This window comes from Osmerus mordax, chromosome 15, assembly GCF_038355195.1.
Source record: "Osmerus mordax isolate fOsmMor3 chromosome 15, fOsmMor3.pri, whole genome shotgun sequence".
NCBI lineage: Eukaryota > Metazoa > Chordata > Actinopteri > Osmeriformes > Osmeridae > Osmerus > Osmerus mordax.
The window spans coordinates 12471092-12488355 of record NC_090064.1 but is presented as its reverse complement, the minus strand read 5'-3'; the positions used below and the strand labels follow the sequence as shown (position 1 = coordinate 12488355).

Below are 17264 nucleotides of genomic sequence, written 5' to 3'. Positions count from 1 at the left end.
TAAAAGAACGATGGCTATAAGGGGTTAGCGTTCATGCAAAGCAATGATATTAAAGACACAGGTGAACCCACCTTTTTAGATGCCTTGAAGGTCATTCTTAACCCAGTATGAGTCCAACCGATAGTGGAAAGAGTATGGCAGATCATGTTATTTGTTATAGTGTTCAATTTGCTATGGAATAATATGTACTCAATGTGTGCAAAGAAGAGTTTCATGTTGATCGAAAAGTGTCAGATTATAATATATTTTCCACATGTAGCAGAACATATTGGCAGGGTTCCTAGAGAGAACCCCTTTCAGACAACCCAGAAGTGAGTGGTATCCATTAAAATGTTCTTGGTGCAAGCGGAAAAACCCCAGGAGTTTCATCCAATTTGAAAGTGGTTGTATCTGGTATATTTTTTAACATAGCGTTCCATCTTTCTACCATACTAGGATCAGAAGTTAACCACCAATACACGTGTGAAGCTTCTCGTTAAATACTTGAAGGAACATGTATTCAGAACAGCCTGAAATATTCACGTTTGCATAATGTCAGACTGCATTTTCTGTCAGATTCCACTCCAACACACCGCATGGCAATCACAGAAGTGGCACAGTACAAGAGCTTGCAGATAAAAAACTATTTCTCTTGGTACCAGTTTAGTAAAATGCAAACCAAGTGTGGTTAAATATTGATTTTTGCAATGCATATATTAATTCCAGATGAATATCTAAGCTTTGCTATTGACTTTATAAGCTCATCCAAGACTTTTACTGTCCCTGACAGTGCTTTGATCAGTTTAATAATCAGTTGGGATGGAAGTGTGAATTTCCAATAAATGAGAATCTCAATCTCTGATATTTTACAAAATATCCACATACAGACCTCATTAAAGTGAACTTCTGTACAGTATTCCGTAACATTAGGTTAATTAATACATGAATACATACAAGTACTATGTAGCTTATTACATGGTACTCATGTTTTGGGTCTCTCACATTCTAAAATCTTTAAAGATTTATAAAATATTTTAGTGTGTACCCAGCATAAGGAGAAGCAGAGACAGCCGCAGTGGTGTCTCCATCAACCTGCCTGCCATGTAAACAAATCTTCAAAGAAATCTTCAAGACCCCCCCCATGTCTCCCTCCTTCTCATGCACCCTGCCCTTCTGGTGCTAGACAGAGCACCACAGTGGGATTGGGAATGGCTTTAAAAGAGGAGCTAAACTGAAGGCCTGGAGAGGACCCTGAGCCACAAGACATTTGACAGTGTGAAATCTCTCACATCCCAGTAATGGACTTTATGTAAAGAAAAGACGGCTGTTATGTTAAATTAAGCGTGATATTCACTATGGGTAGTGGCCAAAGAAGAAGGAGAAGTCTGGAAGGTTAAATATCTCTCTGGGCTTAAAAGCTCCGGTAGGAACCCTTTGGAAAATGGAATTACAAGAGAGGATTCACAGGCTAATTCAATGTGGTGACTGGTGTGAAAGGGTATGAAAGGATGACACCTGAATGCCTTCTTGGAAATCAATTGACAGTCTACTCAAATTTCATAGGAACTCTTTGATAGATTGCCCATGTAAAAAGTTTCAAGTTCATGTTGGCCAGCAATGATATTACAACTCACAGCATCAGCTGTGCAGTGTGTAGTAGCCGAAAGGACAGTCAGAAGCAGCAAAATACTAATTGTGCTTTAGGTCAAACTCAACATCCGCCCCCCACACCTCCCTCCCAAGTTACCACTTATACCTTAAAACCTGAGGTTGTTCTCAATGCGCTAAAACAAGTTAAATAATGATTGGAGAAAGCAATATCCCTGCAAATCATCACTGACCTTCACCAACGACAAATCGACCAATCAGCCGATGAGGAGGATGTCGAGGGCTGGACCGTTGCACACGCTTGTTGCCTTGAAATACCATCCCTTCTTTCACCCATTCACCAGCTCCGCACAACCACTCTCTCCTTTCTTTTTTGAAACACTCTTTGTGAGTAATCTGAATCACTTGAGCAGACCTCGAGCCTCCCAACACCACTCACCACACACCACTTTTCTTCCCCTGTTTTTTTCTTCCACTTTCCCTGCCGTAGTCTTTTCTCTGCTTGTTTTGCCTCTCTCTCCACTGGCAGTCTGAAGAGGATGTTCGGTGTCCAAGGCTCTCCTCTGCTGTCCGGCCTGATTACAGGTCAGACTGACGACAGGTCAGCCTGATAAAGGCTGTGTGTGACTCACAGAGCAGCAGAAGGCTTTGGCACATGTGCAGTACAGGCACGGTATCCATGTTCACATGTCCCGCTGGTTTGGTGTGAATGTAAGACCTGTGAGTGCCTCTCATCGGTTCTGAGGTTGGCTGTGTTTGACTTCTAGTATACAGGGAATGTTTTTAGGTCTGCATAGGTCCTCTGCATGGAAGGTAATCTAAGTCCTTTCATTTCAAAAGTGTTTATGGATATGCTCTATGTACTGAATAATAAAAACAAACTGTACTGTGAGAGGTTACCTAGAGCTTTATATGAATTAACATGAGATCAATTAACACAGCATAGCACACCTTATATATCACAAACAAACATGAAGGGTGTTAATTAGAACATTTGCTTGAATGTGACTCAAAACAATGCATTTAAATACTTTTGTCATAACACTGAAATTAGCCACACATCGATGGCCAATGCTCCTTGTCATACATTAGCAGGTGTATGTCCAGGAAGGTTATATGTATTAATTTAAATTTAGACCAGTGCACATATGTATATATCGTAACTGACTTTGCATATTGTGTCTCCTACTATCTGTATGTAACACTCATCATCATACCAGGCCTCAGAAGGTGGTCTCCTCCTCAGCTGCCCCGAACCAGGGGGTGAGCCTGACCAGGTGTGGTCTGGGGTCACGGGGATGTGCGTGCCGCTCAGCGCTAGCATCGGAGCCGTACGACTCCAGGGAGCTGAGGGAGCCTGTGGCAGAGCCGGTCCCCTCAAAGGCGTAGGTCCTCAGACAGTCAAACGGTGGGGCGTAGGGGTCTTGGTCGGCTTCCTCCAGCCTGTCCAGGATGAACTGGCTGAAGACCTCGTCGTCGGGCCCCACCAGATGGGAGTGGCGGAGAGACATGCGGATGCTGGCGGCCACCTCCTCCCTGCGGAGCCTCCGGTCCCGGCGCCGGGGGTGGGGGCGGAGGGGGACGGGCTGGCAGGACGCCATATCCCCTCCTCTTCCGCCTCCTCTTCCTGGTTCTCCGTAGCGTAGCACCTTTTCAGTCAGTTCCAGGCCCTTCTCCTCCTCCCCCTCCTCCAGGGCCTGCTGCTGCTTGCGCCTGTGTCGCCTCACTCCCAGCAGCAGCACAGACAAAGCTGGAGACAGACACATGGGAGGGAAGCTTCACAGTTTCAACAGCACGGCTGGAGCAGAGAAGAGAGCTTCTAGGGTCTGGATAAACCATGGCCCCCCGTAACACCCTACCCACCCCGCCCCGCCCCGCCCTCCCTACCCACGTACCCCTCTCTACCCCCACCCCTGCCCCCTCCCTACCCCTGTCCCCCTCCCTGCACGGGCATTTCGCTAATGATTTGGGTCGGGCCAGAATAGATTCTATCATCTGGGATTAATGTGAAAATCTTTTAACGAGAGGACAAATTAGATGCAATTATTTTTGCAAAGAAAATTATATTTGATCTCAGTCGTTTGCATTCCAATTCGCACACACAGACACACACACACTCACTCACTCAAAGGAGGCATTCCTCCTGAGTGTTTCTTAGCCTCAGGAATCTTAAATAGTGCATTGTCTATTGTAACTCGCAAGGACCGTTGCTTATCTGAATGTTATCTGGATGTTAGCCTAGCAAGCATGGCTATTAAAGTTTCATGGCGTGTGCAGGGGGAGTACCCCAAGCAGCGTAGGTCATAATGAATCTTCACACTATGCAAACCCACCAGTGTCCCAACACAACATTGGCACTGAGATATATCTACAGACACACTCAATGCTTGGAAATTTTGGTCAAGAATAGCGTTAAGTGTTTTAACTGTTGCGTTAAGGGAACACTGGAAGTTATGCTGTGTTATTCTATGGGAGAGGAATTGTCCATCTGTTTTGGGGACAGGCTTCATACTTGCCGTGTTGATGTGGTGGCGGAGCCTTAGCGCACACTAACACAACAGATCTGCTGAGAAAGAATAACTTATAACTTTTAACCATAACAGTTGTATTGGCATTGAACTGCAACAACTTATGTTACGCAAACACATTATATGGACTGAAAAGATGACACTGAAGAAGAAGAAAACAAGCTATCACACAAGAGCTCTCGTCAAGCTCGAGATTCTAACAGAACGTCCCTGTCCTTCAGAGTCTCAATTTCCAGACCATCTCTCCTTCTCAACTTTCCCCTTTTTCTTAAGGGAATAACTAAAAAAGAAGGCTTAAAAAAAAAAAAAGTCTGTTCACCTGTGAGTGTCGCCAGGCAGACCAGCAGGCCCAGGGTGGTCTGGAGGCTGACCCCCATGGAGAGCGCCCGGGCCTCCACTCCCCCAGAGGGGCAGCGCCCCCCAGCCTGGCAGCTGCACACAATGATGGTCAGGGTGCTGGTGCTGGAGAGAGCAGGGGAGCCACTGTCTGCCACCACCACAGGCAGCTCGTACTGGACACGATCCCTACGGGTAAATGAGCTGCGACGAGCCAGGATACTGGCTGTGTTGTCTGTGGAGGAGACGGAGGAAGAGGATTGGGTTTAGGAAAAAAATGGGATTGGGAGTTTAGGGTTCATTTAGGGTATTTTGGCTTAGGGAGGGGTAGGGTAAGGTAAGGGTTAGATTTCAGTGAGTCTTATGTGCTGAAGTATAACCATGTGTAATGTAGTATTCATACACAAAAACAGTGGGCCTAAGAGCACTTAGCATAAGTAAGCACTGACACGTCTCAGCTCATTCAGACAGGAAGCCTTGTCAGGTGTCAGCAGTGCCCGACCTTGGTTGTCTCTGATGGTGAAGTTGGGGTTGATGTGCTTATCTGGGACCATAGAGAAGTAGAAGTGATGTCCCTCGGACGGCTCGTCAGGATCCACAGCGCTGAGCAGCTGGATGAGCTGAGGAACACAGGGACGGGCCCATGGTGGTAGGGGGTCCTGCTTGTCATATCTCACCATGAGGACTTTTTGTGGGGCTCAACATTTCCTGGTAGCACCCCTTGTGAAGATGTCGCATCAACACGTTTCTTATAGCTTATCTGGAGGTAAAGCTTAGCCTTGTTTTACACAGAGAGGCCACACAATAACGTTCTCTGCAGGTTGTACCAGGAAGAATACCAATTTGTCATGTGTGGCATTTCCTTTTCAATTCACCTTACGTAAGTACTTTTTTTATATTCCGTCTGTATACATTCTCGCCTCAAGTGTACTTCCAGTATGTGGATAATAGGTAAACATTGTCAGACTGACCAGTGAAATGGAGTGGAGTTCATACCTCGCCAGCTTGAGTCCCCTCACAGATATATGGCTGGTATTCTCTGGCCAGCCGTGGCGCATTGTCGTTTGTGTCCAACACTTTGATGAACACAGCCACCCAGGAGGATAAATGGTTTTGCTCTAGTGGTTATGAAGAGACAAGACATTTAGCTGGAGTCTATCATAAATGCTTTCTTAAAGGCTCTTGTCAAAACCGCTGTTTAAAGTGATAAATATAACTGTAAGGTCCATCTTGAAATACAGTGGAGATACAAATGGATACTGACAGCAATGCTCCCCCCCCCCCTCCCTTTTCCCTCTAACTCCGAAGGAAGACAGAAGTATTGAACAGACTAAAAAGCAATAAAAACATTTGAGATCCCATTAATACTTTATTGTGCTCAGCCCTGTCTTTTAACTTTGTATTTGTGCTGTTCCACCAGTGTTATCAGTAAAAAATAAATGATCTGAAGCAATGTACTCTAGATCTATTATCATAATGTTATTCAGTAGAGGTATTGATTTGTCTTACTTGTTTCCTTGGCTGTGATAGTCATATTATGCCAGGCTGCTGACTCGCGGTCCAAAGGTTTCGCCACAGTGACAGTTCCATTGTTGGGGTCTATTTTGAAAACTTTCCTGATATCGCTTTTGTCAATCGAATATCTTGAAGACAGATCACCAGGGCACACATTAAGGGAGCTGTGCTGTTTTGAGCACACACACAGAGCAGAGAGGCTTCATAGAGAGATGGATTAGGAGAAACATCTCATTTGTCTCACTCTGCTGACAGGGATCTAACTAAGATCTCCACACGACCCAAGATGACAAGACTAACAAACACAACCACAACAAAACAATATGCCAACATTAATGTATTCACATCATTTTTGGGAGTTGAACACTGCTACTGTTAGACACAATGGGGTTGATCCGTCACCATACAGTTGTTAGTAAACACTATTTCAAGTCCATCATTATGAAGGATGGTGTGGGGATTGTTTCTTTAGCCTAGCTGGGTGTAGCATTGGTGGCTTACTTTTCCTAGGCCTTATCTGAAACAAATGTTATCCATGGAAAACATTTGAAAGATGTGCGACTTCACCTCATTAATATTTTGGTTTGTTACTGAAGCTTTATGATTAAAGGCAGAAATGCCGAACACTAGTCTCTACCTACACTCGTTAGTTAACTCTTCCCTTACAACAATATCCCCTCTCAACAGAGCTCATCAGCCAATTTCAACAGGAGCATCGCACCATGTGACAGGAAGCCTCAGTTGATCAAACAACAATGGGGGGGAAACAAACAAGGCCAAATTGGACACGTAAAGTTATCTCTCACATCATTAAGCCACCGAAGGCTGATTTACTCCATCTCACCGATGTGCCAATAACTTGACCCCGGGGCCTATGGTGAGCGCTGTACTCTGACGGTGAACTGCGGCAGCTGCCAGTCCTAAGCAGCACTGGGGAGGGCTAGGGGCGACACACCGTCACCACAGCAACGTGACGCACTTGCAAATGACTGCAGATCTGAATTCCATATGCCACCTCGTACAGCTCTTTATTACATCCCAGCGTCCTGCGCCTCTCCCTTTGTGATAATACCATGGCAATAGATAGAAAAGCCTGCGAGGTATAAAAATGGCCATGATTTATTCAGCAGGCCTCATTTCCTACTAAAGTAATATAAGATAAATATGACCATGTACAGGGTATCCACGGAGATCAAGGGTAAAAATGGATGCACCAAGCCTCTAACACTATTGGAAAAGGAATGATTTTTCACCGCATGGAGGAAGCTGTCTTGGGAAGTGACACAACCCAACACCCCCTCCCACAATTCAACAGCACACACACTCATACACTGACACTACCAAACATGCACACGCGCGCACACACACACATACACACTGCCATCCCCCTATCCCCTAAACTGATTATACAGTGTAGTGAAACATACTGTAGAGCAACCTGATAAGCAGTTACAGGGTTTGTAACAGATTAGTTTCCAGTTGCAGACTCATATCTACCTGATAGGGTTGTTGACAGCATCATTGTCCCTGGCGGTCACAGAGCCAACCACTGTCCCCACCACCACGTTCTCCACAACCTTCCATTCATATACGGGGGTGAGGAACACGGGAGGCTCATCCACATCCTCAACCACGATCTTCAGTGTGGTCCGGTCCTGGAATTCGTTGTAGCTTAGAAAACGCGTGTCCACAATGTTGTTGATTGCCTCAGCAGCCATCACAAAACGTCGCTTGGTCTCGTAGTCCAGGGGCTGGCGAAGTTCAAAGATCAGTACAACCCACTCGTCTGGAAGCTACCTCTACATTCTACTGCTCTTTTGTTTGTTACTTTGTAGTCTGTTGATTGGGTTTGACGGCATGCTGCATGCCGCTTTAAACTAATTGGCACTGTTGACCACTGACAGGTAAATAACAGCTAAACAGAGTGAACATTTACATACAAACACATACATAGAATTCCTACAGATCAAGAGTGAAGAATGTTTTTTCAATCAAGTCAATGGGCCACCAGCTGTGAGTTTGCACTTAACTGATGCTGCCTGTTTGATTGTTAAGATGACGCTGAACTAAAAACCATTAACCCTCTCCCAAAGCAGTGTTATTTAGCCACTTTTCACCTTCCCTAGCGACAAAAGAAATCTAATTTAGCCACTAGCAACAAATCTAGCGACTTTCCACGACCTAAATAAATTGTACTTCCATGTTGTCATAGCACACACACTAGACATAATCAAAAGACGTTGACATATTTGAATTCCTATTTAAGACTATATTTGGCAAGATAAGATTGTTTTTGCCAAGATAACCCAGGCCAGGTTTTTACCTTGGCCAGCACCACAATCCCCTCCTGTGTGACGGGGTCTGTCTGGATCCTGAAGGTTGCGCTCTCCTCCAGGTCCTCCAGGCTGTAGTTCATCCTGGCATTGACCCCCATGTCTCCATCCTCCGCCATGATCCTCCCCACCGTGGTGCCCACCATCGCTGACTCGGGCACGGAGAACGTGTACTGGTCTGGGGGCACAGGCAGGGTGAGATCCCCGTCACAAAGTGGCTGTAAAACTTGAGAGGTCTCGTACAATCAGTGTTACCCAGTACACCACCCACTTCCTTGGGACCCCGCATGTGTTCTGTCATGATTGACGTTGTGAAACTAAGGATGCCTGGAGATCTGTTCTATGGACTTGAGAACAGGATAACTGAGTCAGTAAGGAGAGGCTGCACTGTGGCTGAAGATGATAACAAGAAGAGAGGAGATCATTTATTTGGTTGGAGTCAATTTGTGGGAGTCAAAGATAAGTCTCTGTGAGTCTATACAATCTTGACCTGACTCTAATAAGAAGATAAGAAAATGTCATTATGTGCTCTGGTGAGACTGTTTGGATGAGACCAGACAAACAACAAACAACAAAATGTTTCAAGTCTATTGAAACTTAAAACTAAAAAAGGGAGTCAGTTGGCTGAGCGGTGAGGGAGTCGGGCTAGTAATCCGAAGGTTGCCAGTTCGATTCCCGGTCATGCCAACTGACGTTGTGTCCTTGGGCAAGGCACTTCACCCTACTTGCCTCGGGGGAATGTCCCTGTACTTACTGTAAGTCGCTCTGGATAAGAGCGTCTGCTAAATGACTAAATGTAAATGTAATGTAAATGTAAAACTTTCTCACACAAGTTTACTTGTAGAATGTGTGTTGTTTACTGTATTCTCTTGCAGAGTGAGAACCCTCCTCATTCTACAAGGGATACCAGAATAGCATGCATAGTTAAGAGCCCCATCCTTGTTTTTCCATTTCCGTGGAATTGATTTCTTCCTAAGGCCTTCATTTGGAGAGGTTTATCTCTGAGAAGGCCAGGTTTGTTTCCAAAGGTCATGACAAATGTCCTTTCATGTGTGAATGATTAAATTCATCCAGCGGGCTGGCGCACGTCCCTCTCGTGCACAGAGACACACACAAACACACACACACAACACACATTCACAGATGAACCTACTGTTGCAGCGACACACACACACACACAACTCTGTTTTGAATTGCAGAGTGAATAACATGGGGTGATACAGCATTGTAGGGGTATGGTTTGAACCAAACACCGACAAGGCTCGATAGCTGCATTATGAAGGCATTGCAGCTGGTACTGCCGGCACTGCCATGTGTTTTTGTGTGGATGTGTGTGGTGCATGTGTGGGTGTGCGTGAGTTTGATTGATGCCACTCACTGTGCTGGAAGGTGGGTCCGTTGTCATTGACATCGGTCAGGCTGACGGTAACAGTGGTGGAGGAGGAGTATCCCCCACTGAGCCCCAGCATGTCTTTTACCTGCACCACCACTAGGTAGAGCTCTCTGGCCTCCCGGTCCATGTTGGCCCATGAGGTCACGATGATGCCTGGGAGGGGCGGGGTTGGGGGTCGGAGAGTTTAATTTTGATAACATCTTTATTATCGTCAAAGAACTGGAACGGATCCTGAGCTGATAACTCTTAGCATCTTGTCTGACAGTCATAGCACATAACATGACCTCACAGGTAAAAATACAACACCCCAAAGGTGTAAAAATAAAACAAACAAAAAACTGACAAACTGACAAAAAGGGAGGGTGGGAAACCTTCAAACACAGGAAACTAGAGAAGGAAGGATTGAGACAGAGGTTCAGGAAGTCAACAGAATTAATCTGTGGGTGGTACCATTTTTGTCTAAATGTACCTACTTTCTGTCTCACTGCATGCCCAGCTCAAGTATATGTATAAAACATTTGTGTGGAGAGAAAGCACTGAGTGCACCATCTTATACGTTCTTCATTAAATGTATGAAGTGATAAGTGAAATGAGTGGCCAACAACTATACTAAAAGAAGTCAATGGCCAAATGGTTCCAACAAGAACTTTACGTTCATCAAGGAGCTTCTCCAAATGTTCAAAAACAACCAACATCAAAAAGTTGAAATGAACTCAAAATTAAAAAAAATTATCTTTCAGGGTGTGTTCAGTAGTTTCAGGTACCTGTCTTAGGCTCCACAGAGAAGTAAGGCTCCCCCTGTAGGATGGAGTAGATGAGTTTGGCGTTGTTTCCGAACAGGGGATCATCTGCATCTGTTGCTGTCACCTGGGCAACAGTGGTTCCTGCAGGGGGGAGGAGGGGGGAGAACAGGGTGTGGGAGGGTGAAGGATTGGAGGAGCAGAGGGGGAGGGGAGAGATCACACAGAGCAGAGTTGGCTCAGGTTGCAGTTCCAGTCGACGGGGGAAATAAAGTGATTATGCCACTGTCCCGTGGGGGCTGTCTGGCTCTGGGGGTGGGGGAGGGGGGGGCATGGAGTGGGGTGCTGAGAGGGCAGTGGAGGGGGAGGGAGGTGAGGGTGGAGGGGAGGAGGGGGAGAGCAGCCTTTCACAAACCACTGAGGCTGTGCAGGTGTGCGTGACAACCTCTCCAGCCCTGCTGAGCACATCTTTCTCGCTCTCTCTCTCCCTCCTTCTACCTCCCTTCCCTTCTCTCTGCCAACCTCCCTTTATAACCTTCCTTCTTTCTCTTCCTCCTCTCTTTCCCTCTTTTTGTCCATTTCTCTACCCTTTTCTTTGGCACTTTTTTCTCACTTCCAACGACTGACACTCTATCCTTCTCTTTCTCTCCACTACTCTCTCCCTATCTTCCGCTGTCTCTCTTGTGGTCTGTGTGTTTTCTTCCAGTGATCATTCCGGTTCTCTTTTTCTATCTTTTAGCCATGGTATTACATCTATGTCTCTCTTTCTCCATACCCCCACTCTGTATGTCTCCTTCCCTTCTCTTAAGCTTTCTTACTCTCTCTCTTTCTCTTGCTTTCAAGTGAAATGCATTATGATTTATTACGAGTAAGATATTATTCGCCAAAAAGCAGATTACATATAAATTGAAATGGTAATGCTTGCGCTATGGAACAGCACTGGTAATAATAACATTATTTAAGGAAAAATAAATCATATGAAGGGATTTCGAAATGTGATACCTAAACCAATACTTGAACTTCCTGAAGGACAGACAGAGAACGTTGTATTCGTGGGACAGAGGAAGCAGTTTCCTCTACTTTCTAAAAAGGATCTGATGAGACTATTAATTTTGAATTGGTCTCATTTTAAAGCTGACTTACCTTCAAGCCTGAGCGGTGGGACATAATAAAAGAATTGGGTGGAAATATAATTACAATCACAAATTCCTTTGTATCTGACTTTTATTAGACTAATTTGAATTATATTTTGCTATATATATATTACAGTACTTGATTAATTCTAACCTCTTCTGAGTTACTTTGTTAAACGTATCGTTGAAGGACAAATTTAACTATTGTATAAATGCAACTGCGCATATTAAACTACTGTAGTTTCTTTCACCAGGGTGGCTGAATGTCAGACAAGAAAATATATTTTTATAAAAGATTCGAAATGACAACTCAACGTACCAACAGGGCACATCTCAGGGATGCTGGACACGTAGGGCTCGTTCTGAAACTGCGGGACATTGTCGTTGATGTCTTGGACCTTGATGATGAACTCTGACTGGGGCTCAACAGGTTCCTCAGTCCTCCTGTTGATGGCTTGTGCCTGGAGGACATAGAAGGCCTTCTCCTCACGATCCAGCCTCTGCAGTGTCCGGATCTCCCCGGAGAACTCGTCGATCTCAAACACATTCCCAGCTCCCTCACCTGCCAGGATATACTTGATAGAGAACTCCCCTCTATCATAGTCAGATTTAAGCTGGGGGGAAAACAATTTTTATTTAAATGTGTTTGCTTAACAAATAGGGATGCAGTGCAAAATGTAGGAAAAAAGTCCCTGAAGCAGAAGGCCATTCAGAAAGGTTCAGAGTATCGCTGGTACCTGCCCAATGACGCGAGGAGTAGGGTCTTCTTCAGGGACGAACAGCTGCTTCCAGATCCAGCCTCGTCGGAGGCGGCGATGCGTGGAGCCTGAGCCCGAGCCTGGGGAGAGATGGTCGGCTTCCACACCCAGCGAGGCTCTCTCCTCACCCCACGCCCAGCAGGTTATCATGGACAGTATAATAACTATGGCCAGCGCTCCAGGGCTGCTCATTCTCACGGTCCATTGGTGCATTTTCTCCCCTTATCGTCCCACTGGTCCAGAACACAGAAGTTGCAGGTGTCACTGGGCCAACACCTCCATGCCACCTTTCAGCATCACAGCAAGGGAGCTTGAATATGACCACAGAGGGGCAGTCAGCCATCCACACATGGGCTGGTCTCTGTGCACGTCCATACCTCTAAGAAATAAACATGAAGGACCTGTGGTGAGTTGTTTTCTTGGTCAAAGCCCTCAAATGCCAGGCATCGTTGCTATTAGAGACTGCGATTAGCCACACTGAATACAACCGTACAATCTCTCACTCAGGAAGTCCTCTGCCAAAATCACATTTCACAAGATCATGAACTTCTTGTTTACATCCTTTTTTCCACCCCAAGTTTTTTTGGGGGGGGTCCTGACATCACATCCTGTGAGGAATAAAAGTGTCTTTGTTGAGGTTGAGAACAAGACAGTGCTGTCTGTCATGAGTGGGACACAGACAGCATTACTTTACTATGGGCACCACAGCTGACTAATGGAGAGCTCTAATTGAATCACCCTATGCCGAGACATGGATTATAGAGACACATGCTTTTGGAGAAAGAACTGTGATGAAAATGAATGCTCCAATTATAGACCCAGTCCAGGGTCAGGAGCATGAAGAATCCTGGTGAACAATATCCTAGAGCTGTCCAGCAACATCAGAACAACCGTACAACATCCTATCACATCAAATGTTTAGATATGCTAATTAAATTGCAACGTTACGCTGATTTAAAGTACTTAATGGTGATCCGAAACTGAACTTCCTACGTCAAGTAGCCTTTGCTTGGAATTTAATACATCACATATATAAAAAAATAAGACTTTTGTCTGTTCATACATGGATTTCAGAAAACAATTTGCCCCCACAGCAATGAACAGAAGTAGAAATCAATAGTAACGCACTACAAAGAAGCTAGTGTATCACATTTTCCCCCCATATTATATAACACTATTTTCTTCTAATCCTTCCATTTTCATTCACTCAGAACCGCACACCTCAAGGTTTTTTACATTCGTTTGTCCATCACACAGACTTAATTTGTTCCAGAACTTTCATTCCACTGCCATTTGAGAGAGCAGGTGTGTGATTGGTCTGCAACGGAATCCAATAGTCAATGTTCTCTCGCGATGTAGATATTGGCCAGCATTTCCTCTTAGGTTTTCTATTTGTGGAGTATCTCAGATGGCTGGTTGAAATTAGACTCAGAATTGACAGTTAGACCTAGAAATTTAACAGCTAGCTTTGAACCGGCTGTCCAACACATTCAACAGATCAACAAATTGGATTTTGTTGTCGTTCAATTTAAATCGGATTCTTTGACAACCAACCAACCAACCAACCACAAATGGCTGCTTCCCTAATAATCAATTTACAATGACTGAACATAGTGATTTCACTCAATTGAAAAATATCTTATGTTAGCTGATTTACTTTATCTATAGATGAACCGATGGTTGAGGTAGGCTACTTTTATAACATTTACTTTCTATAATATTAGACATGAAAATCTAATAGTTAGAATTTGTTGCAGTTGTAGTATCAGTATTAATGTTTGAAGAAAGGAATAGTTGCAGTAGTAGTATCAGTATTCATGTTTGAAGAATGCATAATGTTCTTGTTTAATAAAGTGATGTTGAATTGGCTGCCAAGCTCAATTTAAAATGATGGGATGGTAAAAATCAATTACTAATGCTTGATTTCCTTTCTGAAATTCAATTTAGTTACTCAATGTGAGTGAGTGAGAGTGTATGTGTTTGTCTCAATGCAAGTCTCAACCGAGCATATTCATATCTGGGAGCCTTGTGGAGTGACAGTCCAATTAGTGGCCAGTGAATCGTGAGCTAATGACGGACTTTCCTAGAGCTACCAGGAAACCGCCTTGGGCCAAAACAACAGACAACGGCCCCTGACATTACAGAGAAGAACTCTCATCTGCCAATGTTTAGCATCTCACAAGTATGCCAACCGCCCTCAGACAGGAACAAGGCGCCCGCCACTGCGGTTGACGCGGGCCGGCATGCTACACTGCCCGGTACATTCTGAGATGGTCACCTGACAAAATGGGCACATGGTGAAGGATCAGACTGAAGGCAAAAAGAGAGCTTGTGGACAAACATCTTTTAAAGCCCCTCACATGTCTTGTTATTTAGATAGATTGACTGTCTTACTGTGAAGGCCTATGCTATTTTGTCATGCTTAGTATCAACAGCACTGTAGAACGGGATACTTTTGAACAAATAATTATTTCCTTGTGATGTGTTTTTACTCACGTTGTATAAAATTATGTTCAAATGTATTTTGTCTTATTTATGGTTGGTAACTTGCAGCTAACCTGAAATGTATTTTTATGTGAACTGAGAATATACAGTTTGGATGAAAAAAAAAGAAGTGAAGTCTTATTTTTACGTTTTAAAGTACTGTACATTGCATGAGGTACCACTCTCTATGTTTGACATCAACAGTTTGATGTCAAACTGTGTAAGAGAACCATGTTTAAATTTACACTGAAAAAGTCACATAGATAGAAGTTGGCAGAGAAATCACACTTAAACTCAGGGAGTTGAGTGAAACCTGACAAAAATCAGTCGAGAAGTGCAAACGAACGCTGGGATGTACCCCTCTGAAAACTCTCTGAGGGGTCTATTTCCTTCAGAGAATTTCTCACCTCTCGGGTTCAGAACATGCCGCTCTGGGAGAGCTGACAGCTATTCATTACCCATAATAGTCTTTTCCTTCCATCTGACTATACCTCCCGCAGCTTCCACATACACTGTTCCAGCACATTACAGAGTGTGAATTAGACCGGGTCTCACAGTGTTAAGCACAAGATTCAAAGAGACCAGTACTTTATTTCCTTTTATGAAGATTCCATGGAGCTCCCTTTTCAGACATTACAGTGTGGCTGTGAGATTTTAACAATGGACAGAACAGACACTTGGAATCAACAGAACAAGAACAGTAGTCTCGGGTGTTGACATCTGTACGCAACTGTGAGGCCCTTTGAGAAATTAACTGTAAAAAGAACGATATCTACAACAACAAAAAACACAGACCACACTGTAACGACGAACGCTGTCAGAGTAAAACATGATTACAGCAGCTGCAACTCAACATCGTTTCAGCAACCACAAGTGTTCCTCTGAAAACCTTCGGTTTTATCGAGACAGCCTAACGATCGACACAGCACTTTGAAGGACCAGCTGAAGTAACACAACCATCCAACCTCTGTTCACTACTTACTCTAGATCACTGCAACTAAACACTCTGTAATTGGTCATTGGGGAGCCCATGTTGGGACTTGTTGTTTACAGTTCTGCGTGAGAACACAACGACATCCAGCCCCCCCTGTATCAGGACCAGGGTGAACCCAAGCAGAGCAGGAACAATAGCAGAGTGTCTCCTCGTCACACACTTTCCCTGTGATTAGAACTTTCCATTTGTTTGTTTTCTTTGTGTATGGAAAAAGTATCGCTGTGTGGGATTTCTGACAGATTTGGTAAATTTCCAGGGTCTTGACTGTTCTTTGGCATATTTTCAACCTCCCAGACAGAAATATCATTTAGAGAGCCTCATTAACGAACCAGAAGCTTCAAATTTGTCCACTTGTCATGTAAATTCATTAAACTGTCAGATGGTGAGTACATTCAAATGATAATGATTACCATGAAAACTATTATTAGTGTTGAATTGCCGTGAAGACCACTGAAGTCTGTATTATCCAGGGGATTCTATGAAGAGCTGTATCAGTGACGACCACTAGACAGACAATATGATGAACAGTTACTGGTTCATTGAGAAACAGTGAGGTCATTTTCCAGCAATGGAATCCACTGTGTCCCAAAGGCCACAGTGGGTTTCAGGACAGGATACATACACAGCATCTATTGTATTTCTCCCCATGTATAACGCATTAACTTGTATTTAAGTATTTTGTTACATTTTATGTTGATATGAAATAAAATACACGGGGAGACTTATAGTCATTCTCTCATAACAAACTGACAATGCATTCATTTCAATATCTATATGATTGAAAATGCAAAAACTAAATATTTTTCAGAAGCATCAGTCAGTAAGCACCACACCCACCTTCAATTGTGTTTTCGCTGTCCTTTAAACCACTCATCCCCAGCGCCTGCCAAGGAGCATCATCATGGAGTAAAAGAAACCAAACGAAGGCTTAACTACAGGCCCTGATAGTGCTGTTCATCCTCTCTCAACAGTAGGGGCAAATATACATGGTTCTCACAAAGTGTAATCCCCTTCACTGACATCCTCCTCTTCTTCTTTTCTGACCACTTTTCTCTCTCTCTCTCTCTCTTTCTTTCTTTCTTCTCTCTCTCTCTCTCTCTCTCTCTCTCTCTCTCTCTCTCTCTCTCTCTCTCTCTCTCTCTCTCTCTCTCTCTCTCTCTCTCTCTCTCTCTCTCTCTCTCTCTCTCTCTCTCTCTCTCTCTCTCTCTCTCTCTCTCTCTCTCCCTCTCTCAAACATCCCCGGGAAGAACAAACACAGGGATTATTGTCAGGGTGCACATCTGACCAATGCTGAACACTCACAGCCTTCATTGCCATGCAAATAGTCACAGCCTGGAGATACAAATGGATTTCTATCTTAGCTTTTCTATCTCAGCCTCTCTCTCTCTCTCTCTCTCTCTCTCTCTCTCTCTCTCTCTCTCTCTCTCTCTCTCCCTCCATATTGCTCTCACCCTCACTCTCTC

At 44.2% G+C, this 17264-nt stretch overlaps 1 protein-coding gene across 4 annotated transcripts; it reads right to left on the bottom strand.

Moving 5' to 3' along the window:
* Window positions 1-2483: 2483 nt before the first annotated feature.
* Window positions 2484-16797, bottom strand: cdh19 (cadherin 19, type 2). 4 transcript variants are annotated; one of them, XM_067251356.1, is made up of 13 exons: window positions 16639-16797; window positions 12303-12702; window positions 11885-12179; window positions 10457-10576; window positions 9678-9845; window positions 8290-8477; window positions 7464-7717; window positions 5961-6094; window positions 5448-5569; window positions 4954-5071; window positions 4435-4686; window positions 4104-4150; window positions 3199-3337 (listed from the first exon to the last, which is right to left on the bottom strand). In XM_067251356.1, exons 2-12 carry the CDS (start codon window positions 12534-12536, stop codon window positions 4137-4139), a joined length of 1899 nt encoding a protein of 632 aa, XP_067107457.1. In that variant the 5' UTR covers window positions 12537-12702; window positions 16639-16797; the 3' UTR covers window positions 3199-3337; window positions 4104-4136. The 4 variants fall into 4 exon arrangements, with proteins under 4 accessions (XP_067107455.1, XP_067107457.1, XP_067107458.1 ...); XM_067251357.1 differs by having other exon boundaries at window positions 3214-3337; window positions 4100-4150; XM_067251354.1 differs by lacking the exon at window positions 4104-4150 and having other exon boundaries at window positions 2484-3337.
* Window positions 16798-17264: the final 467 nt, after the last annotated feature.

Bases quoted from the DNA above. Each gene is read 5' to 3' on its own strand.
- cdh19 (XM_067251354.1), bottom strand. From the start codon at position 12,536: ATGCACCAATGGACCGTGAGAATGAGCAGCCCTGGAGCGCTGGCCATA. The intron at 12,180-12,302 runs GTACCAGCGATA...TTTTCCCCCCAG, and splicing joins CTCCTCGCGTCATTGGGCAG to CTTAAATCTGACTATGATAG. The intron at 7,718-8,289 runs GTAAAAACCTGG...GAACTTCGCCAG, and splicing joins GGATTGTGGTGCTGGCCAAG to CCCCTGGACTACGAGACCAA.